We start from the raw sequence: 23,298 nt of genomic DNA on the forward strand, positions 1-23,298 counted from the left end.
AGTCCAGCAGTCCACTACACCATACTTTTATTTATTTAAAGCATTTATTAGCTGCCTTTCTACCTCATAGGAACGCTAATCAGCTTTCAATGTAAATAACAATAAAAGGTAAAGGTAAAGGTTCCCTTGCTCGAAAGCCAGTCGAATCCGACTCTAGGGTTGCGGTGCTCATCTCCGTTTCAAAGCCGAAGAGCCAGCACTGTCCGAAGACGTTTCCGTGGTCATGTGGCCGGCATGACTAAACACCAAGGCGCACGGAACGCTGCAATACAATGAATACAATACAACGCTAATACAATGCGATTAAATACATGAAAACCATTAGTTTACATCAATAATGTAAAACAGCCAGCAGGCAAAGAACCCATCAAATGCCTTCATGAATAAAGTTCTCTTCAGCTGCCTTCTAAAGACTGAAAGTAAGGGGGCCAGGGGCCACCTCCCTGGGGGGGATTGTTCCATAATCATGGGGCTGCCACTGAAAAGGCCCTCTCTCATGTACCCACCATACTTGCTTCTTCAGTCGATAGGACAGTCAAGAGGTCCTCTCCCAATTATCTTAGTTCCCAGGCAGGAACATATGGGACAAGACAGTCTTTCAGACATCCTGGTCCCAAGCCAGGTATGGCTTTAAAATGCAAATACTTTTTTTTTTTAATGTGGAGGGATTTTAAACCCCCAATGTATTTTTAAAAAAGTTTCAGATTTTTCTGCAAACCTGGGGGGGGGGTTCCCCTCAAGTTTGCAGAAAAGTCTGTTTAGCATTTGTGGCCCCAATCCACAGATTTAGATATCTGCATATGGGGGGCAGACTTTGCTGTTAGATATATAATGTCTACTGTGAGTGGCAGTGGCTCTCTTAGGTCTCGGGCAGAGAAGTACTTCATTATGCTACCACAAGATAAACTAGCAACACTGGGGGGGGGGGGGGCCATTTTAACAGCCATTTGACAATAGTATATTTCAGCTGACTCTCACATTCACACACACCAGCTCTGTGTGCTTCCACTGGCTTGAAATATAGCCTCACATTTATCTTGGCTGCATTAACAAGATCTGTTTTACCAATACATTTATATTTATGACGACTAAGGGCAGATTATAGCTGTTAAAGCTGGTCCTCCTGACATGAAAACACTACTTTGTCATTAATACATTTTCTAGTATAAACTGTGATGTCAGGTCAATGGAAAGGGTGAAAACTTTCCTAAAGTATGCACACATTGGGCTTTTTTTCCCCCAAGCAATTGAGCCCTAATGGAATAACACAAGGTCATCATAACAAACCATTACAGCTTTGGTCTTGGCAAGGAGGCCTACAGAAGAATCTCCCAAGCAAGAGCCATCATTTCTCCAGTGTTATGGCATAAGGATGACAGGGAACGGTACACAGACGGGAGTGCAGCATGGCGGTAGCCATGTGAAAAGCTGAGCGATCAATTAGTCAGTTGTTTACCAGGAGCCTTCCTAGCTGATGCTGTCCAGAGCTCTGTGGAAGAAAGAAGATCCCAGCAGCTGTCACAGGGTGGGCACCCAGAGAGCATGTGCTCGGCAGCTGCTTGATCCAAAGGGCTATGCTGGGCTGAGCGAAGCAAACAAGCCAGAGCAAGAGTAGTGAGGATGCTGAAGGGGCCCCCCCTTCTGATTTGTTCATCCTGCCCCCCCCCCGATACCAGCATTGCCCCTGAGCCACATCTGCTTATCACACCTTGTGCCAAGCTTGGGGGTTACTCCTCCTCCGAGCAATAACCACTTTCCCCCAAAGCACTTTAGTCAAGCACTTTGCAGGTCACTGGGGCCAATGTTCCCTCTAAGCTGTGGAGTCTTAGGAGCAAAAATTCTACTTTGTGAGTACTGGCATGAAAGTTGTGAGCAAGAGATTTGGCTGCTGCATCAATTAGTTTGCTCTGGAGCCGTCCTTCCTGAACTAAGACAAAAATGTGTGAGCCGGAGGCTAAAAAACTGTGAGCTAGCTCACACTAACTCAGCTTAGAGGGAACACTGACTGGGGCAGCAACATGCAGCTTTCCAACCTGTAAAACCAAAAACTTCAGGGACGAGCAAGCTGCCTATGCTCCCTTTGGTTATTCTTCCATGGCATCACTCAGCTCCACATTCTGCTTCTCCTGAGTTTCTGTGTCACCTGGAGAATTTCTAACATTACTTTTTGACATTAACATGTGCATCCTTCCCCCCCCCCCTTGGTATACTAGCACAGGTGAAATATTGTCGAAGGCGTTCACAGCTGGAGTTCATTAGCTGTTGTAAGCTTTCCAGGCTGTATGGCCGTGGTCTTGGCATTGTAGGACCTGACGTTTCACCAGCAGCTGTGGCTGGCATCCTCAGAGGTACAACACGGAAAGATGGAGTACTCTCTGTGTCAATGTGAGAAGAAAAATGGTAGGCGGGTAATTTATATCTGGAGTGCCTCAAGGATCTGTCCTGGGACCTGTTTTGTTAATATAAGAACATAAGGTCCACCAGTGGGGCCAGGACACTCGAAGCCCTCCCACTATTGCCCCCCCCCAGGCACCAAGAATACAGTACATCACCTGCCCCACACCGAGAGTTCCTATCTATACCTTGTGGCTAATAGCCACTGATGGATCTCTGCTCCAATCTATCCCGTTAATCAATGAAACCCACAGCAGCCTGCTTCCCTGCCAAAAAGCAGGTCTTGCCTGCAGTAGAAAACATTGTCTGTGGTAAGTCTAGAGCACGGGGGTTGACCAGACATAATGTAAGTGCATTGTGATGTCAAGTGCAGATGCAGTTTATTTATTAATGCATGTGATTTATTTATTTTAAGAGACTATACCAATTTCCATAAACAAGTTGCACAACATGATTCACAACAGTAAAAACTAAAAGGGAACACAATTTAGAACAACGTTTGAGTCCAGTGGCACCTTTAAAACCAACGAAGTTTTATTTAAAGAGTTTGCTTTCGTCTGCAAAGCACATGTCTTCAGACAAAAAAAAAAGGCATCACAATTTAGGCATCTCTTGAGAAAGCGGCTTTAGATTTCAGGAGTTAAAAAAAAGTATCTGGTAACATTTGTTTTAAAACTTTATTTTTAATTGAAAGTTTTAAATACTTTAAACTTAACCAAATTTATGTAGATTTCACAGAAAGCTAAATGCTTCCTATTTCTCAAAATCACAATGGCTTATTTAAAATCTTATCTTTTCAAAAAGTATATATTTTAAGTCAATGGCTGTTTAGTCAAGTTATCAAGGTTAAACAGGAGGAACAGTCTAGTATAAAAACATATTGTTGAATGGTTGTCATCTGTATCCTTTGGGGTGGTTTCGTCTTTTGTTTCTTTTGTGATCCATCCTAAGGATTTGGAGGCCCCTGGCCCATACGACATTCCTGGCTCTCCTCGTCACCACCACCTCCTCCTCCTCCACTCCGCCTGTTCCTATCATACACGTGCATGCACACACACGCCCTCTCACTTCTTTGCAGGAGGGCTAAAAGGAGCCAGAGAGAAACACTGCTCCACTTCCTCCAATATCTTTCCAACCAGGAAATGGGAGATTTACTTTGAAACCTCTGCTGATTCACAGAGGCTTCTGGGGCAATCTCCCACTGCCCACTGGAGGAGGTGTCTGGTAAAAGCAAACTGCAGCTACCATATGGTTGCAGCGGCTTGTAGGATGCTCTCCCATTCTCTTGTGAGAATGGAGGAGTCAGTCCTCTCTGTCTGGTGGTGGGCCTTCTGCAAGGTCAAGATACTCAGAAGGTGCCTGACCATACCAGTCCCTGATGTTGGCCCTGTTAGTGGTTCTGTCTAAGATTAAATTACAAATACTTGAGGAATGCATGGCTGTATCAGCCAAAGTTAAGCACTTCTAAACCTGATTTCAAAGGAGTAGTTAAATGTCCCATTGAATGTGAGAACCCAACTGGTTCCCTGCTGGATCAGACTAGTTGTTCATCTAGTACAGCATCCTGCTTCATACAGTGGCCAGCCAGTTACCCTGAAGGACCAACAAATGGAACAAGAGGCCATGGCATACTCCTCCTGATATTGTCTCCTAGTAAGGGTAGCCAGGTATTTACTGGCTCTGGACATGGAGATTCCCTTTAGTAGCCATGGCTAGTAGTTATTGATGGACCTCTCCTCCATGAATCAGTCAAATCTTCCTTTAAAGCCATTTATGCTTGTAGTCATCATTACATCCACTGAAAGTGACTTCCACAATTTAATTACTTGTTGAGTGAAGGAGTACTTCCTTTTGTCTGCCCTTCGGACAAAATTCATGGGACTTACACAGAAGTGTTTATTTAGCTGGACCAGACCCTACGTTATTTTAACATTACAGTTACTGAATAGGCTACACATTCTCTTAGGGTAAATCATCCTCTCGCTCTAAAATACTTTTTTCTAACACTCGATTATCTTGTATACTGGATCTCCTTTTTTAATGGTTCCAACTTTATCAATTCCATAATAGCTCCCAAACAATGGAGCCGATTTGTGGATATGTTTCTGAGCTGGATCACACATCCGATAGCTGTAAACAACAAAGAATCTTTATTAGTAAAGTTTCGACAAGAGATGGATGTCAGAATAATTTTATATGAAAGCAGAAAAGTGACATCAGGGGTGCATCAGCCCATATGGCAAAGTGGTTAGACTAGAACTAGGGACATCTGGGTCCAAATCCTCTCTAGCCATGAAGCTCCCTTGGGCCAGGCACTCTCGGCCTAACCTACCTCATGGGATTGTTGTGAGGATAAACGGGGTGGGGGGGTGGGGAGAACCATGTACATCCCCTGAGTTGCTTGGAAGGAGGTGATAAAATCCTGAATGTAACAAGGTGCCATCAGGTGGGACTGATTTTAAAACACTTGTTATCTTTTGGGGTTTATACAAAATATTTATCAGTAGAGCATGACCTGGCAGACCCAAATCTTAGCTATACAGCTACACATTTAAAAACAGAATAAAGGCCACACTAGAGGATATGCAGAAATATCCATGCTCAGATTTGCCTAGCTTTTTTAAAGCACGGACTGTGATTCAGACCTGGACCGCAGCACGGGGGGAAAGGGCTATAACAGTCCCCTCCCCCCAAATGTACATGTTTTTGTGAACTGAAACCCTCTCCAGGTATTAATCCTGAAAGGGGGGGGGGGGAACCAGGGCTTGTGTTGATTGCTATGAACAACAGGATGTAGGTGGTGACGAGACAAAAAAGGGGGAGGGTGGGGGGGGGGGGGGGGGGGCTGAGCAGGTAGCAGAACTCAGCCCTTGCTGGAAAGTTCTCCCCAGAGCAAAGGCAGCAGGAGCAAGCAGCTCCTTTTCAAGCATGATTAGCTAAATGGTGGAGCCGGACAGGGAAACCTCAGCCCTCTGTGGAATAATCTCTCCTGACCAGCAGCAGGAAGGAGGTAACAACTCCACTTCTCTCCTTATTAACTCTTCTACTGAAAGGGACAGAGACTTACTGGGGGGGGGGACAAGCAAGCTGGAAATTAATACATTGATGCAACAGATTGTTAAAACAGTATAATGCTACAACTGAACAAAGTCTGAGTCCAGTGGCACCTTTAAGACCAACCAAGTATAAGTTTTCATATGCAAGCACAATACAGATGCTACAGCTGTTACTGTGGTTTTTTTAAGCATGAAAAAGCCCTCTAGTGGCAGAGGGGGAAACTACCGCCATGGAAGGCTGAGGCATGCCAAGTTTGGTGAAACCTCCCAAGTGGTTGCTCCACTGATGGCGCCGCTGCCTCTGCATTCCCAGCGGCTATGAGAGCTACACAGAAAACTCTGTGTAGAAACAGCCCAGGGCTAACAGCAGGTTCGGGAAATGCTTTCGATCAGGAAAATGGTCTGAGGAAAAGAGCTCACTACTTTGATCGCAATCAGAGCCTTAGGCATCTGCTTTAAAGTAAAAATAGAAACGTCAGGAGATCAAATGTTTCATGTAATTTGACCTGACTCCAATACTCTAGCCATTGTGGAACTTCATACACTTTTATAAGTGCCACTGTCCAGCTGAGAGCTGGATCTGCTGTGCAAGCAACAAGAGTCCCAGGAAACTGGGCATTAAGACAGTTTCTGCGGTTTTGAGCTAACCATCAGTATATGTCTCTTTTAATAGGGCTGCTGTTGTGTAATGACTGAACGTGCAGGTTGGGAGGTCCCCAGTTCTCATCTTGCTTAGCCATTAATTCTCTAGGTAACCTGAGGCAAGCTTCAGTCCTTCTCCTCTACTGGGGATAATAACCTACCTTACAAGACCATTGTACTAATTACTGCAATAATACACATGAAGCAACTTCATACATGCAAAAGAACAATATAAACACGCTCAGCTCATTTCACAGCTGAGCTGGAAAGACCAAAGTCTGTCAAATTCCAAACTGTACCATTTACACACCAAGGTTCCCTGGCTCCACATCATGGCAGAGTGACACACATAAGCAGCGCTATAATGAGACTGGTTCTACAAGCTGGTTAAACAGATGGTAAAACAGAGCAGATTAAGAGGACCAGCTTTCTCCCAGCAGCTTGTAGTCACTAAGTGGTTGGGAGACCAGGGGAACCAGCTTGCCTGGAAGCACCCAGCTACTCATTGGACTCTGCTGCCCAGGCCCGTAGCTACAGTGGGGCTTCTGTGGGCTCCGCCCCCTTTCTTAAAGGCACAGCCCCACAAGAATTTCTCCTGTAAATGCTTTTTTCAATCTTTTTAAAACAGTTTTTAAAAGGTGTGCATCCCTTTAAGCAGAGTGGGGTGCTGTAGTTGACTAATTCCTGCACTGAGCAAGGGGTTGGAGTGGATGACCTCTAGGATACCTTCTAACTGGTCTCATTTAAGAGAGTTTTTCTGCCTGTTAGCTTTCTTGACTATAGAGGTCATCACCCCCACCTGCCAGCTTGTTATCAGAATTGTTGCTTAGGCTGGCAGAAGTGATTGGCTTGCAGCAACTGAGAACTGTCATCTAAAGTGCTTCACAGCTTGCAGTTTAGAGATCTATCCCGGTAACAGTTTTCTGTTGGCTAAATGGCTTTCTTTCTGCACTGACCAGACAAAAATCTGCCCCACAAGACTGCTCCTGCCAGCCACCATATTTCCAGCACACTAACACATTGTAGCTGGTCCACAGTGGTATGTGAGAGAGGATGCTTTAAGACCTTTTAGACAACCTTATTCCATTGGGTTCCCACTATGAAATGATTGAAGTTGTTGTGTGAGGGGGATGGTTTCTTGAGCTCAGGGACTTCAGTGCAGTTAAAGCCAAGCATTTCAACTGCAATGGATCTAACAGGAGCCAGCAATCTCACACAGAGAAGGGAAAGTGTGCTGATTTCACCAGCCATGAGAATAAAGGTATTTCATATGAAGAAGTCCCAAGGCTGCAGTTGTTATAAACAATCTAAACATGATGTAGCTAGCCTTCTGCCTTTGGGGAACAATGTGTTGTCAGGTTCTTATAGGTGGCTGAAGTAAGGGTGTGGTGAAGGAACTGAAAGAGTTAAAACTGCTTTCCAGCCCTCTCTGTCCACATTTCTTTCCAAAGCCATCGTGCTGTCAAATAACTGACAGAGGCAGGGATCACCACTGTTGTTTGGACATCTTAGAGACAGAGTGCTAGGAGAATTGTTTTCTTTTCACCATTTACACAGCAAAGATTTAGTATCCTGACAGGTTCAACTCTCCCCACGCAGGTACAGACGGCACTTTCCAGTTGCCAGATGAGCCCTTGAGATCGTTATGGAAGACCCTTTCTCACCCAAATTTACGGTTTCCCTCTTAGGGGCTTATATTTACATTTATATATTTATGACAGTTTAAAGGCTCTGTAAACTCCTGAGTATTGACTTTGCTGCATAAGAATTTCAAGTGTAATTACAGCACATTTAGATAAACATTGTTATAGGATAGGTCAGATTACAGAGAGGTAACCTGTTAAATCCTCTATTTTATTGTGAGGGTTGTTGATGCCTCCCCCCCCAATTATTAGCTGATTCATCATCTGCTTTTAAACACTGCTTAATGAATTAAAATTTAATATGTTTGCATATTAACAAAATCTAACCTTTTTTAGATATTGGAGGAAGGTAAATTGGAATTTGATAAACATACATTACTATTCATTTCTTATTACAATAATTCATCAGGCCCAAAACAGGAAAAGCCTAATAATAACTGTAAACTTTAAAAATATTTCTGTTTTACTGCACTATTGATTGTATGCAATTATGCAGCTCTGACCGCATTGTTTTAAAGTGTAATCCACCTTGAATATTTGTGAGAAAGGCAGACTATAAGTGAAGTAAGTAAATTAATGAAACATCAAAGTTAGCCACAGCCATTAACCAACTGAAGCATAAACTGATTAATTGGTGGGACAACCATCCGATCTGTGTCAGCACAGGAAAACAGACTGACTTGACCAAGACTGCAATGATACTACCAAAGTCTCAGTTACATTAATTCTATGTACTACACAATATTAAATGAAACTGCTGATGCTCAGCACTATTAATAGCAGTAGAATCAGCAGTAAATACTCTACTGCGGTTCAGTGGATAACACCGAGGTTGGTCTATATGTTACCTTATCAACCTGCATGGATCCTTCTGAGTGCCGCCCTTCTACACTCTGCCTTAAATGTCTGGAATGACTTGCCATGTGGATAATTCCTATCACTTGAAGAATTCTCTGCCAGCTCTGGATATCCCCAGCCAGGGCTATTTTGGGGCAGGAACGTACAGGAACGGAGTTCCGGCTGGCTCCCAAGTTGGCCATGCCCAGCAGGAACTCATTAGCATAATAGGCCATACCCAACAGCAGGAACCCATTAGGATTGGCTACATTAGGGGTGTGTGGCCTAACATGCAAAGGAGTTCCTGCTACAAAAAAGCCCTGGGTTTTGACAACAAACAAGGTAAACAGAATAACAAGCAAAAGGTGGGTGTGGCTGGATAACCACACTTGGTGCGGCCTAATGTGCTAATGAGCTGTGCTGTCAGGGGTGTGGCCTAATATGCTAATGAGTTTCTGCTGTTGGGTGTGGCCTATTATGCTAATGAGTTCCTGCTGGGCTTTTTCTACAAAAAGAGTCCTGTACCCCAGCAATAGTCAGTGCTGGCATAAAAATTCTGTAAACAATCAGGAACAGCCCCGTGGCAAGTCACAATAATAGAGATGGGTGTGAAGAGTCAGTAGTCTAGCAAGGTAGACTTCTAGCAAACGGGCAGCAGCTATTATGTAGGAGATCATTTAATATCCTACCCTTCCATCTATAAAATGGTTCCATGGGACAGATGACACAACACTTTAAAAACACAAAAGTTACCCTAACAATGAAACATCAACACACTTGCATCACTGAAATCTAAAGAGTTGTGCACAAATCGCTTACTGCTGCAGTAGGCCGTGCCTCCACTCCAGTTAATCAGCAGGATGGCTGGGCAACAGCCATGTACCAATAACTAACCACAGAAACTACAAGAAACTGTGACTGAGTTGTGGCCATGCAACGATGGGTGATCAAGCTGGAGGATCTGGATTCTGTCTCTGAGGTGACTGAGATCTTGGGTACAACCTGAAACAGTGCCAGCATGGAGTCCTCACATATTATACCAAAGTATTTCACAACCTCATTGAAGTTAGAGTTGTAGGAAGTCCAGTGCTGATTCTAACAAGGCTGTAGTCATAACCAGCATTATAATTTTGGATCAAGGTATTTAGATGCAGGTCAAAGTGACCTATGCTATCCCCTACCATTTGGATGAAAGACCTGGACATGTTTAAAAAAGAACCAGGATCAACAACAGCATACATCCAAGATCACCTCAAGCAAATTATTTAGATCTCAACTCTCCCTAACTACTTCCCATCAGAAATTGTTTTAGAAGATGAGTTTTCCTCACATCTTTTCAGAGCATCGTTGCAGGTGAAACAGGGATTTCTAATCTCTATCAGTTTAGTATGAAACGCAATGCAACGAAGTGCAATGAAAAAGAATTTATTTATTAACTGTAAATTCATTCATTCTGACTCCAAGGCCATCAACTTGTCCGTGTGGTGAAATCTCAATGAATTCTGTTGGAACTGACTTCCACCTTGTTTACTTGGGATCACTGTGCCAGTTCTGTAAACCAAGTACTTACGCAACAGTGTGAAGAATACTGTCCTCTAGAGTACAGTGTAAATATGCATAGCAACATGCGTAACTAGGAAGACAGAAACAAGTGCTGGACATTATTTAGAAATATACAGGCTACACTTTAGAGGTTTAAAAACCTACTTAGTTTCAGAAAGCAATGTCATGTCCAGCCATCAACATTATATTTACCCTATCCTAAGCACAGAATTGCTAAAGATCATTGTTGTTTTACCTTTTGAGTGTTTCCAGTGGCTCTTTTCTGTCTATGATTCCAGTATCTGGGTCAACAGTTGTCAGAATACATCTGAAAAACAAACATGACGTTTGTAGAAAATATGAATAACTAAGGTCCCAATCACTCGCAGAATTAGCCGCGCGATAGGCACGAATGCTGGGCAGATTTTAAGGGCGCGGTCACACAGGAACATCTGGCAAGCACCCCACACCCGTTGGCAACTCGTTTCACTCTGCCGAAGAAGTGGAGTTAAAAAATACCAGGGAAAGTGCAGTATCAAATGCGTTTGCGACGGGCCGCAGACGGACTTCCCTGTGTGATCGCTCCAGCGCGCTCCCATTGCGTCAGTGATCTCTCGTTGAAGTGCACCAGAAACACGTGGTGAAGGGGGAAAAAACCCGATTCACCCTCCGTTGTGTCTGATCATGCAGTGGTGGGTCAAATTACTACAGAGCAAATAGCCTCGCTTCCCCCCCCCCCCCGCATTATCTGGCACGTGTGACCGCACTCTAAGCTAAGCTAAGGCCTGACCCACATGGCCCAGGCTAGCCTGATCTTGTCACCTCTCAGAAGCTAAGCAGGATTGGCCCAGTCAGTGCTTGGGCAGGAGACCATCAAGGGAGTTCAGGGTTGCTACACAGAGTCAGGCAATGGCCTGTTCATCTCTTGCCTCAAAGATTGTAAGGGGTCGCCACAAGTTGGCTGAGACTTAACACTTTCCATCACCAAACTAAGCTAAACTACCATGATTTTTCTTGCCCCCTACAACAAACTCACCTGCCACACGCCATCACATGTTTCATCTCCACGTCACCAATTACAACCTTGTCCCAGGTGTCCTAGGGAACACGGAATAATTTAGATGGATTTTAACAATAGCTAAGGAGACATGATTTCCCATTTATTAGCATGCAATCCCTGAATATTTTGAGTGCTTCTGATCAGAAGGACAACAAGATGCAAATATCTTAAACAAATACATTTCATATAAATAAATACAGGGAAGATTTGTATTTCCTCAGGTGATGGAGAAAAATACAGGTAAATCACAGGATGGGAACGTAAGACAGAGTGGACTGGAATAGTCTCTTTCTTCCACATCCTCTTTCAAAGAAAGAGCTCTGGTTGAGCTGAAAGGTGGGATATAAATCTCATAAACAAATAAACTTTAAATAAAGAAAGGTAAGTTTACTAAATGGACCTTCTTCTGAGCTAGAAAGGCTGTGATCACCTTATTTGGGCCAATTCACATGATGCCATAAGGTGACCTTCAGTTGTCGCGTTTAACAGCAGCCATGTAAAAACACCCTTATCTGACAAGTTTTACTTAAGTTGTGATAATTTGCCATTTCATCATGTGGGGCCTCTTCCACAAAGCTAGTACCACATGAGAATTGAGGTGGAAGGTTATCGTGTGGTGAATCTTCCACCTTTAAAATGGTCCTGTAAAGGCCACTGAACACCAGCTAGGCCTTTACATTCTCTAAATGTTTGGTGCACATGAGAATAGAGATGATAGCTTTCCAGAAATTTTGAAGCCACAGGAAAAAATGTTTTTCCCCATTTTTGAGAGGAGGGGAACAGAAATTTTGTCGAAATAGACATATACCAAATACTTACTTTCCTATTAAACCTGACTTCTTTTACTGTCTTGACATCTTACAGTGCATCATCACTGCCTGTCCCACACACACTGCTTGCCAACACTGTAGCTCACTGCGCTCATATTTAGTGATCGTTTGAATATTGAATATATACTGATTACTGAAAGAGTTGCAGCAATACTGGATGAAATAAAAGCAAGAGTGATTATCCCTTTTTGGTGAACTGTATGCAAAATTATATTTATAACAAATGTCATACCCCTCATTTCTCCCCAGTGGGTTGAATTGTTGCCCTGTCCCTCATTTCATCCTCAGAAGGGGACAGAAGTCAAGGCTTCCTCCTGATGTTGCCTTCTTGCATTGCTATTCAGAGGCTGACTGCCTCTGAATGTGGAGGTTTGCTTGAGTCATCATGCCTAGTGGCTAGTTGGACTCCCTAGTGGCTATGAATCTGTCTAAGAGGAGCCATTACTTAGTGCTTTACGTACCGAAGATCTCAAGCTCAGTCCACAGGGTTGCCAGTTAAAAAGCACCAGGCAGTAGATGCTGTAAAAGACCTCTACCTGAGAACATGGACAGCCACTGCCACCTTGAACAGAGCAACTGTCTGACTTAGTAAAAGGCAGCTTCATGCGCTCGGGCAGGCAAGAGAGACTGGAGAGGCTAAATGTCATAAACTGATTCCAAGTAGTTTTGACTGTAAATCTCCACACTTCTACAATCATGTCATGTCTGGAAGTGTTTTCACTATATACTCACTATTCCTTGTTCTTTTTTGCCACAGTAACAAAGATGTTGAAATACTGCTTTATCCCTAAACTGATCACAACACATAAAAATGCAATACAATCATCTCATTCTCCTGCTTCTAGGTAGGCTGCTTGGACTTGGATTCCAAGCTGTTTGTTGTTGCACACCTCACCACAAGATGGCAATAATTCCCCTCTGAAGTAGTTAACTATGCATTAAGGCATGCTGCAGCACTAAAATGAGCCATCTCAGCATGAATCAGGGTTTATTCTAATTACGTTTTCCCCACCATAGAAAACAATGGAGGGAATAGGGGCAACCTGTTTGGGGGCCCGTAGAATTGGACCCCCTGGTCCAATGTTCTTCATACTTGGTTGGTATCTTGGGGAGAGGCTCCAGCAGCTACCCCGCGGGTTTAGAGCCTCTCCCTCAAACCCCCTCCCCTCCAGCCCCCAGAATATACCCTATGTTTTCGACATTGACTTCAATGGCCCATAGGATATAATGGGGCCGAATTGCTGCCGAAATTTGGCTGCAATTTGGTGGCAAGCCGATTCAGATAAGAGAATCTGGATCGGCCTGCAGCAGCCCGAAAGGACTCTGAATGGACCATTTTCAGGGGTGCATTCGGTTCGGACGAACCAAATGCACATCCCTAGTACAACTGGCACCAAAAAGAGATTTTAGGTAGGAAGGATATACAACTGACTGACCAAGTGGGTTAAAGGAAGGCAGAACTACTGTGTTTTTCCCTCCCTTCTGTCTATCTGTACCCTTATGGACACACAATGAGCCCTAGTTAGCAGAAGACACTTTTCAAAGGCAAAGTTGTTTAATGAATACTGGGCGTCACTCTAGTAACCAACTACCGTCTCCACCACCTACAGTTCTTCTTAGCAGCCCTTCAACAGATTTCTTCTTTCTCAGCCCTTTAGCGGAATGTTGTCTGGGTGGCCCAGTACATTCAAGTCTCTCTCAGCAAGCACCTCTATGCAGAACAGTCCTACTATATTACCAGCTGTTTGTGTAGGCATCTTGTACTCTGCTTCCAACTCTTACTCTTCTATCTTGTCTCAAGTACAACAGCAAGGACAGCAGTAGAGGGCACGGGTCTCTACTGTCTCATGCTACAATTTCCAGGCTCCTTTGCATCGCTGTTATTCCAGTTTTTCAGTACTTGTTTTGTTCCACCTCCTTCAGATCGCTCATATTATATAACTGGGGTTCAACATCTCTCAGAGAGACTGAGATTAGGCCCCAACCCAGCCAGGCCCAGCCCAGCAGACTGCCAGTCCTTACAAACTGAGTGTGGACACAGAGAATATTGGAGCCACGATTAGGGTTGCCAGATCCTACCTTGTCACCGGTGGGGGGCTTCAGGGGACACTCCAGGAGGGGGAGGGGACGTCCACGACACAATGATGTCACACATAGTGACGTCATCACATTGGGGATGCACCTGCTTAGAAGGTGCCAGTGGCGCCCACTTGCAAAAACCATTTAACTTTAAATGGTTTTTGCAAACAGGCACCGCGCAAGCCTGAAATCCAAGCAACGAATTCGCTGCTTGGAATTCAGGTGCGGGCGGCCCTGTTTGCAAAAAATCATTTAAAGGGAAGCTTCCCTTCAAATGGTTTTGCGAGTGGGGCAGGGCACCACGTATGCCTGAACTCTCCAAGCAGCGATCTCAGGCACAGGCGGCCCCCGCTTGCAAAAAGCCATTTAAAGGGAACCTTCCCCTCAAATGGCTGCCCATGCCTGAACTCCAAGTGGCAAATTCACCACCTGGAGTTTAGGTATGCGGCCAGCAACCGCCCCATCCCTCCCCTCCTGCAAGATTTAAAGGGCCCTCCAGCTGATTGGTGGGCCATGTGCTCCTGCTGATCAGCTGGAGGGCCCTTTAAAACTCACAGGGGGGAGGAAGAGAGGTGGCCACAAGTAATCGCTGCTGTGGGTGGGGCTTCCCCCATGAGCAGGAGCCTGCGAAACTGGGGGATCCCCGTCCCCACCTGGGGACTGTGCATTTCAAGCATTGTTAATAAGACACAAGTTTAATTGTTTGCATTCACAGCAGGCCCATAGCTAATGCAGGGCCCATGGGGCCTCCCCCCCCCTGTGATTTTAACAGGCCCCTCCCCAATCCTTGCCTTTCCCCACCATCGCTGCCCTCAGCCCATGACTCCGCACCACCTGCTCCTGCCCGGGCCATCCTTGCTGCTGCTGGGAGGTCAGAGTGAAGGGCTGCTGAGCAGGGATACCAGCCGCCCATTGCACCTCCCTCCTAGGCGCCTGCCTGCCTCCCTTTCTGCCATGGCCAGCCGGGCTCCCGTGAGGAGGAGGAGGCACCCTCCTATCTCCCCCTCCCCAGCCTCTGCTGCTGGAGACCAGCTGGGGGGCGGAGCAGGCTTGGCTTGGCTCTGGTCTTTCTCTCTCCACCCCTCCCCGCAGTACCACACAGACATATACCTCGGTCCTTCTGTCCCTGCCACAGAGGGGGGTGGGGGTGGGGAGAGAAAGAGTGGAAAGAGTTCCTTTTTATATATAAATCACAGGCCTGCTCTACATGTTTTCGAACATGCGTGTTCCAGACAGACTGGAGCCACTGAACCTCAGTGCTGGTGATGGGGGCCTGGAGGAATACACTGGTATTAGCTATTACCCGTATTAATACACAGAATCGATTAACAATAGTACCTTGCACATGGTATACAGGGAGTATACATAATGAAAAAACGAAAGGTATAGGCAGGAGCCTGTTCGTGTTAAGGGCTTTGAAATAGCTGTGTCTCACCATTAAACTTACTGTGACTGCACAGACTGCTTACTGCAGACTCCGTCCAGATCAAACTGATGGGCTCTTCTGCATTCTCATTTTTGTCCCTATTGATTCAGGTGTGTGTGTGTGTGTGTGTGTTTCTGCATGTGTTTTGCTCCCTCTAGTGGCTGATTCATTTTTTATATATCCTTTTTTTTTCTACATACAACCTAACAAACTACACACTAAAATTACAGCTACACAACGACCATATATCATAATTATTGTTATCTTAAGTCAAAGTTTTTCTTTTCACGTTAAGAATAGGCCCACTCCTTTTCGTCCCCATTCATTAAGGGATTGGGACAGCAGCCCTTTAGTTTCTTTTTTGAACCGGATCCAGTTCTCCCCCCACCCCCCGCCAGGACACCGACGCTTGAAGACATCCCGAACCAGAAGGGAAGCGATTAGCCGCTTTTGCCTTGCAACAGGCAGGGACGTTCCTTGCTTATTAAATGTGTTTCCTAAACAATAAGAGAATAATTATCACCATGCCCATCAACAAAGGACGTTCTTCTTCTTTCATCCCTCTGATGTCAGGCCTTGATAGAGTCATCACGGGGTAGCTGAGCCAGCCGATGGGCTCTTTGGCTCCTCCTCTGGGACCAGAGAGCAGGAAGGTAAGATGAGTGGCAGGTGGCAGCGGCGGCGACTGCCGAGGCTGCCCTGGGGTGGGGGTAAGTATGGGGGTTGCGGCCAGAGAGTGAGGCAGTAAATGGATTACGCCACAGCAGGCTGCATGGCAGGCCCCCCAAGGAAAACACTGGCCCCCCGAGAAAAAGGTTAGCTACGGGGCTGATTCACAGTCTTCTAACAGTCTCTTTCCATTCTGTAAAGTACCTGATTTCTAAAATGCTCTCCACCAGTTCTAGTAGATTTATTTCCAAATGTTTTATCATGTAAGATAAAAATTAGATCTGTGCTCCCTGTTGCACCTAGAGAATCATAAGGTTAGAGAAGGGCTCTCCAAGATCATCTAGTCCAAGTTACCCACTGCCAGTACAGGCAGTCCACAACTACAATATCCCCAATAGATGATTTTGATAGGTCTGCTTAAACCTATTCCTCTGAAGCCCTTACAGCAGATAATGCAGATAAAAGTAAATAAGGACAATGCTGAGCGACCATTTTGTGAAGACTCTATATTTTGTGACAGCTTTAGAACTTTCTATTCCTAGTACACCATACAGAACACACAATAATAGTCAGGGGAGTGTGTTCTAAGTTTTACAGGAACTCTCTGTCCTCAACAATCATTTATATAATAAAGATATTCTTTCTGTTTCTCCTCTTATTTTCCTATTCTTTCCTCTTTCCTGTCAATCTCTTTCTCTTAATTTCTCTGATTATTTTTATTCCCTCTTCCCTCTTTTTCATTTTGTTTGCAGTCAGAACAAATTTAGGAAGTGCTCACAGGATTGCTGACTTTGTGCTAGTACTGCCTTCTTGTGCAATAGGAAAAAAGATTAGAATAAACCCTGGCATGAATGTCAGAAGACACTGAAACTAGAAATGTATTTTAATACCAATAGCAATTCATCACCCTGCTGGCTCTTAATTAAATTACCACTAAGCAGATTAGTCATTAATCTAATTAAGCTCCCCACTCTTGATCTCCCACCCCCCCAGAAAACTTCCTAGCTATAGGGGTCCTTTGATAGACCAACAGTCTGTTTTAGTCTAAGGCATCTTTGCGTATGTTCATAGAAGACATAGTAAGACCTGATTCTAAATGACCGTTTCCTGACAGGCCTCATTCTATACCTTTTTGTGTGGGAAACAATTCCTGTAGTTGAGCTAATCCAGTCTACCAGACCTGGACCCAATCTAGCTCAGCTGCCTATAGCCCCGCATTGGAATAGGTCACTATCTTAATTTCCTGCTCAAGGGGCTGATGAAACGGTAACTTGCCCCTAAAGAAAACAACAGTCTTCCATCTCTGTAAGGAATGAGGTGTGATACATGAGCAAACAAACCCTGTTTCTCTGTTGCATTCATCTCCTTCATTATTATGGCACCTTCCAGAGACTAATATCAGGAGCTTTGAATAAACATGTGCAAAACAGAAGTAACTTTGTGCAATTTCTTGGCTGGATGTTTTCTACTATGTTGCCCTGGAAAATCCTGATTCATCCTGACCATGGCATTTCAAAGATAACATGTCCATGACAAGAAATTCTTTCAGGAATGTCAAGGTCAAGTGAGGTGAAATTATACTGCCAGAATGCAAAAACAGAGCATTTGCAAAGCTTTTCCTAGTAAAGAGGATGAACACTTGCAGCCTAAACAGTGCAGAGGATGGAAGAACATGGATCTCATTTTTGGAGGCAACCATATGGAAATATAACATGTGTTCTGACTCTTAGCTATGATAAGAGGGAAAGCAATAGCCCTTCCCTCCTGTTGTCTCTCTTTCTTCCAGCTAATAACCTGCTGACAATGCTACTAGTTGTGGATATGCCAACTATAATGCATCAAGTAGTGACCAAATGTAATGTGCACATGAGCAAAGGAAAAGATGCAAGCCCTAAAAGAGAGAGGCTTATTGAACGGCCAACGTCCTGCAACATGCAGACGTTTTTTTCTTTCAGACTCCTCCTTTCTGAGAGCTTGAAAACGAGCAGACAAAGCTCTCACTGGTACAATTAGTCCGACATTTCCCATGCTCATTCTTTGTCACCATCATTCTGCTTGTCCAAAGTCACTGCCTCTTAAAAGATACTTGTGAACAAAAGTGGTTGCTTTATCCAGGCCTGCACATGCTATAAAACTTATTCAGATAAAAATCCTGTTACTTGCTAACTGACCACATCCGGGAAAGCAGTTTCTAAGATTCAGCTCAAGTGATTTCCAAATGCCCTCAAGAAAGGATTTCTTTTTTAAAGATTTCAGATGAATTTTAGTAGCTCCAAGAAAGGTTTACCTCTTCGTAAGCACTGCAGCCAGAAACTGTAATACTTGGTCTAAAATTACGCATATCCACTTTCGTCTCCATTCTAGTACTTAAGTCTTCCATTGAAGATTCTGAGATGACCAGAAGAGGACCAGCGTCATTGTAGGGAACCTATGGTGCAAAAAATTCAGAAATCGGATCACACGTGTCTGCAAGAATACACTTTAGTAGCCTGCAAGTATACCTCTTAAGTATTCCTTATGCTTAGGGTGTCCATGGGTTTGTATGAAGGAATGCACTTATTAGTAGCCTGCAAGTACATCTCTCAAGTGTTCCTCATGCTTAAGGCATTCCATGAGTTTGTTTTCTTTGAAAAGCTGCCTTCCCTTTTTACTAGATTTGCACAGTCCCACAAGCTCTGACTTCTTCTAACCTCTGAGTCTGCAAGACTTCAGTAAATTTATAATGCCTTATCTAATAAGCATGCTTTGAAAGGTTATCTGTAGATCTGCATGTATGTGTAAAGTTCTGCCAAGTTGCAAGCAACTTATGGCAACTCCATAGAATTCTCAAAGCAGGAAATAAACAGAAGTGCTCTGCTAGCACCCCTGGACGTCCGTGATGGTCTCCCATCCAAGCACTAATCAGGGTTGACCCTGCTTAGCTTCTGAGATCAGGCTTGTCTGAGCCATACAGGTCAGTGTAGCCAAACAGTCTGGAGAAAAATGGCCTGTCCCTTTCATAGAGGCGGCAATGTTATCTACCTCCATGCCACGAAAAATTCCATCTGCCTATTTGTACACATTAAGCCTCTATTAAAGGAACAACGGAACTTTTTTCTCCAGGCCAGTTGGCAACCCGACAGATTCAATTATCCCCTCCATTTCAATTGGCTAGATATAGTTTATTTCAGAAATCCCAAGCATTTCAAGTGAGCCTTGTACAATTTCCACTCTTGTTTAGAAAATTGTTGAGACGGGACTTTAACTTTAGAAGCAAAGTCTAGAGTATGAATGTGGCCAAATGAGGCTAAGTAAGTGCCAGAAGGAGTGCAAGTGCCCTCCTGATAGCAGAGTGAATAAAAGCAGGGAGGAACACAAAGGAATAGCCATACAGGTCAGTGTAGCCAAACAGTCTGGAGAAAAATGGCCTGTCCCTTTCATAGAGGCGGCAATGTTATCTACCTCCATGCCACGAAAAATTCCATCTGCCTATTTGTACACATTAAGCCTCTATTAAAAGAACAGGACATTTTTCTCCAGGCCAGTTGGCAACCCGACAGATTCAATTATCCCCTCCATTTCAATTGGCTAGATATAGTTTATTTCAGAAATCCCAAGCATTTCAAGTGAGCCTTGTACAATTTCCACTCTTGTTTAGAAAATTGTTGAGACGGGACTTTAACTTTAAAAGCAAAGTCTAGAGTATTAATGTGGCCAAATGAGGCCAAGAAAGTGCCAGAAGGAGTGCAGGTGCCCTGATAGCAGAGCGAATAAAAGCAGGGAGGAACACAAAGGAATGCATGTTGCCGGCAGTAAAGAAGAGATGGAGTTGAAAGGGACCTGAGCGAGCCTCCTGTCAGAATTCCCAGGCAAAGAGGCTCTCTGGCAAAAGACTGCTAGCTACAGGGGATGACTATTTTGTTCAGAATTTGTTCCTCACCTGAGGGTGTGAAATCAGAACCCAATAAAAGCTTCCACGGCAATACCTGAGTTGGGAACAATTTACTGTCCAAGTGGCTGAAGAATTTTGCTATTCTGTCTCTCTGCCCTGCCATTACCACTCCATGGTAAGAGAAAACCCCTCAACTCTGTGATTTCTAGATGGAAATATTTGCATCTTCTTTTTCTATTTTGCTGTCAAATTGCAGCCGACTTCCGGCGACCCCATCAGAGATGATTTGTATTGCTTGCTTGTGCGTAGCAACCCTGACTTCCCTTGGTGGTCTCCCATCCACAAACTCACCAGGATTGATCCCACTTGCTTCCAAGATCTGATAAGATCAGGCTGGCCTGGCCTATCCAGGTCACGCCATCATCTTCAGAGGGGTCATCCAAACGGGGCTACTTTTTGCAAAGCGGCTTTAGTGCTGCTGTGCTGAATGGGAAGTGTGGGGGAAGGTGCCCAGGTAGTTCAAGGATATTTGTGTAGGAACACTTTTTGAAATGAATATAACTATTTCACCATTGTTCTCTGCTTCCCTATGTACTGTGACTTCCTGGTTTTACATCTAACTGAAATCTGTTACGAAGTCCAGCTACCAGCTACTAGTTCAGTTCTTAAAATGTGACAATATTTTGTTTTTAAGTGAAGTAGTAAACATAACGGTCACAGTGAAAAATATCTGCCAAACCTTATCTGTAGTTCGAAAAGGAATCTTAATCTCACTGCATTTCCTTGGTGCCATCTGAGTCTCAAAGTGCACCAGCCGATACGGTTCTGACTTCAAGAAAGCCGTGAGCCAGCGTGCCACATCATCCCCACAGTCCCGTCCTTCAATATCAAGCCCAAAGACCCTGGCAGAGGTTACAAAAGAGATGTTACATTTACAATCTTGGATTAATATATAAAAAAAACCTCAACATATTTCAATGTCTAACTGATAAGCATTATTAAGGATGTGATAACCTGCATCTTGTTCCATGGGCCTGCTTTCCCAAGACCTTTTTTACCCTGTGAATACTACAGTGGAAATATGACGTCAGAATGGTTGTGCAGAAATTGCAGCTCTTGATCCCTTTGATGAATGCAGCAAAACTATTTGCTCCAACAGCTGTGGAGGACCATAAAGATTACCTGGAGTTGCTTGACTCTCAGCCAAACCATTTTAGCATGGTGAGGTTCTAAACTTACTGACTCAGTGGTGTGAACTGAATCCTCAGGAAAGAAGACATCTGATGGCTGGAACACATGACCAAATCACAGGTTACAACAGACTTCTCAGGCCATTTTTGGAAGGCTTTCAGTTACAATAGTGGGTCATGATCTAGGTATATGGGTCATGACCAACAATGCTCTTCAGTTCTGATGGTTACTACCAAATCATGCTTACTGCTGACCTTGTAAATATGATCAGAGCCTAAGAAAAGACTGAATTAGCCTTCACCCTATGAGTTTCATTAAACTAGCCTGAAGACTTCTGTGTTCAATGGGTCTGTAGTTATCCCAAAGTACTGTTAATGAATCACCACATATCACTCAACTGATAACCATCTCAAGTTCCTCCTGCCTTGGAAAAGAAAAAAGAGTGACAGAAGTTATGTTATGTTAGTCACTCACTGAATTTTCTTCCAAGTAAATTACAAAGCATCACATTTGACTAAATATTCAGAGAAACTTCCTCAAGGTAAGAGCTGTTCAACAATGTAACAGACTCCCAGAAGGGTGGCGGGTGGGGGGTCCTCTCCTTCAGTGGAAGTCTATAAGCCGTGGCTAGATAGCCATCTATTGGTGATGCTGTATTTGTATACTCCAGCAAGGTTGGACTAGATGACTTCCAAGGCCCATCCCAACCCTCCGTGACTCATACTGCACTCCGTTTACACTAGAGAATATCACAGGAAGAAGTTTTATCCACTCATTTGCAGGGAAGTCATTACTAAAATGGATACACAACTCAAGTCACTTGGAGGTCCCATGGATTCAAGAGGGCTGCATTGGTACGTTAAATGTGGCAAAGCATTTTGTTATCATTTCAGTTCAGTGTTTCATTTTTCTTCCATCCACAATGCACCCCATTGCTCTCTGCCATGAAGTCTCTGTTAACCCTTCTACCTTTTATCTGTTTGCTCCAAAGCTTCTCTCTGCACTTGCACAGATCTGCATCCCCATCTGTTATCTCCTCTCTCACATACACCCAGATGACACAGTCACTGGACCTAACACCATCAACCACACCATCTCAGGCTCATTCATCGGCTCATCTTCTAACATTGTATAAGCCATTCAATGCCAACAATGCTCTTCAGTTCTCTACATAGGGCAAACAGGTCAACCCCTATGTCAAAGGATAAATGGACACAAATCTGACATCAAGAACCACAAAACTGAGAAACCTGTAGAAGAACACTTCAACCTCCCAGAACATTCAATGGGGGACCTTAAAGTAGCTGTTTTATTGCAAATGAATTTCAGAAACAGACTAGACCGGGAGATTGCCGAGTTACAAGTTATCACAACGCTAAGGACATTGAAACCCCCACAACTTAACAGAGATATCAGTTTCTTATCTCACTACACAGGATAACATCATTCAGTTCTCACACCTGTTTGTAAACTCTCTTATCGTGTTGTATGCTAATTTGCTGCTATTCACAGGTTTTACAAGCTGCCTTAATCCAATCTTAGCTATATCTATTGCTCAGTTTCTTATGCATCTTGACTCTAATCAGCCCTTCCTGACAAAACCCTCCCCACTCTCTATCTATATGTAATGGTTGGTGACTTCTGTTTCAATGTATCTGAAGAAGTTTTCATGCACACAAAAGCATGTGTACAGAATAAAACCTTGTTGGTCTTAAAGGTGCCACTGGACTCACTTTGTTCTGCTGCTTCAGACCAACACAGCTACCCACATGAATCTATCCTCTCTTTCCTGTTGCCTGTGAGAGCCAGTTTGGTGTAGTGGTTAAGTGTGCGGACTCTAATCTGGGAGAACCGGGTTTGATTCCCCACTGTTTGTGTCAGAGTTCTCTCAGCCCCATCCACCTCACAGGGTGTCTGTTGTGGGGAGGGGAAGGGAACGGAATTTGTAAGCCGCTCTGAGACTCCAAGTGAAGGGCGGGGTATAAATCCAATCTCTTCTTCTTCTTCTTCTTCTTCTTCTTCTTCTTCTTCTTCTTCTTCTTCTTCTTCTTCTTCTTC

At 44.1% G+C, this 23,298-nt stretch overlaps 1 protein-coding gene across 1 annotated transcript in view; it reads right to left on the reverse strand.

Moving 5' to 3' along the window:
• Positions 1-2,906: 2,906 nt before the first annotated feature.
• The window catches only part of LOC107122309 (mitochondrial amidoxime reducing component 2-like), a 26,855-nt gene continuing 6,463 nt past the window's right edge, over positions 2,907-23,298 (reverse strand). The window contains 5 exon segments of the mRNA XM_015425363.1: positions 2,907-4,524; positions 10,371-10,442; positions 11,151-11,212; positions 18,466-18,606; positions 20,789-20,951. Of these exon segments, the coding sequence (XP_015280849.1) occupies positions 4,395-4,524; positions 10,371-10,442; positions 11,151-11,212; positions 18,466-18,606; positions 20,789-20,951 (568 nt within the window). The 3' untranslated portion in view covers positions 2,907-4,394.

The sequence above is a fragment of the Gekko japonicus genome, unplaced genomic scaffold, assembly GCF_001447785.1.
Source record: "Gekko japonicus isolate JY-2015 unplaced genomic scaffold, Gekko_japonicus_V1.1 scaffold153, whole genome shotgun sequence".
Taxonomy (NCBI): Eukaryota; Metazoa; Chordata; class Lepidosauria; order Squamata; family Gekkonidae; genus Gekko; species Gekko japonicus.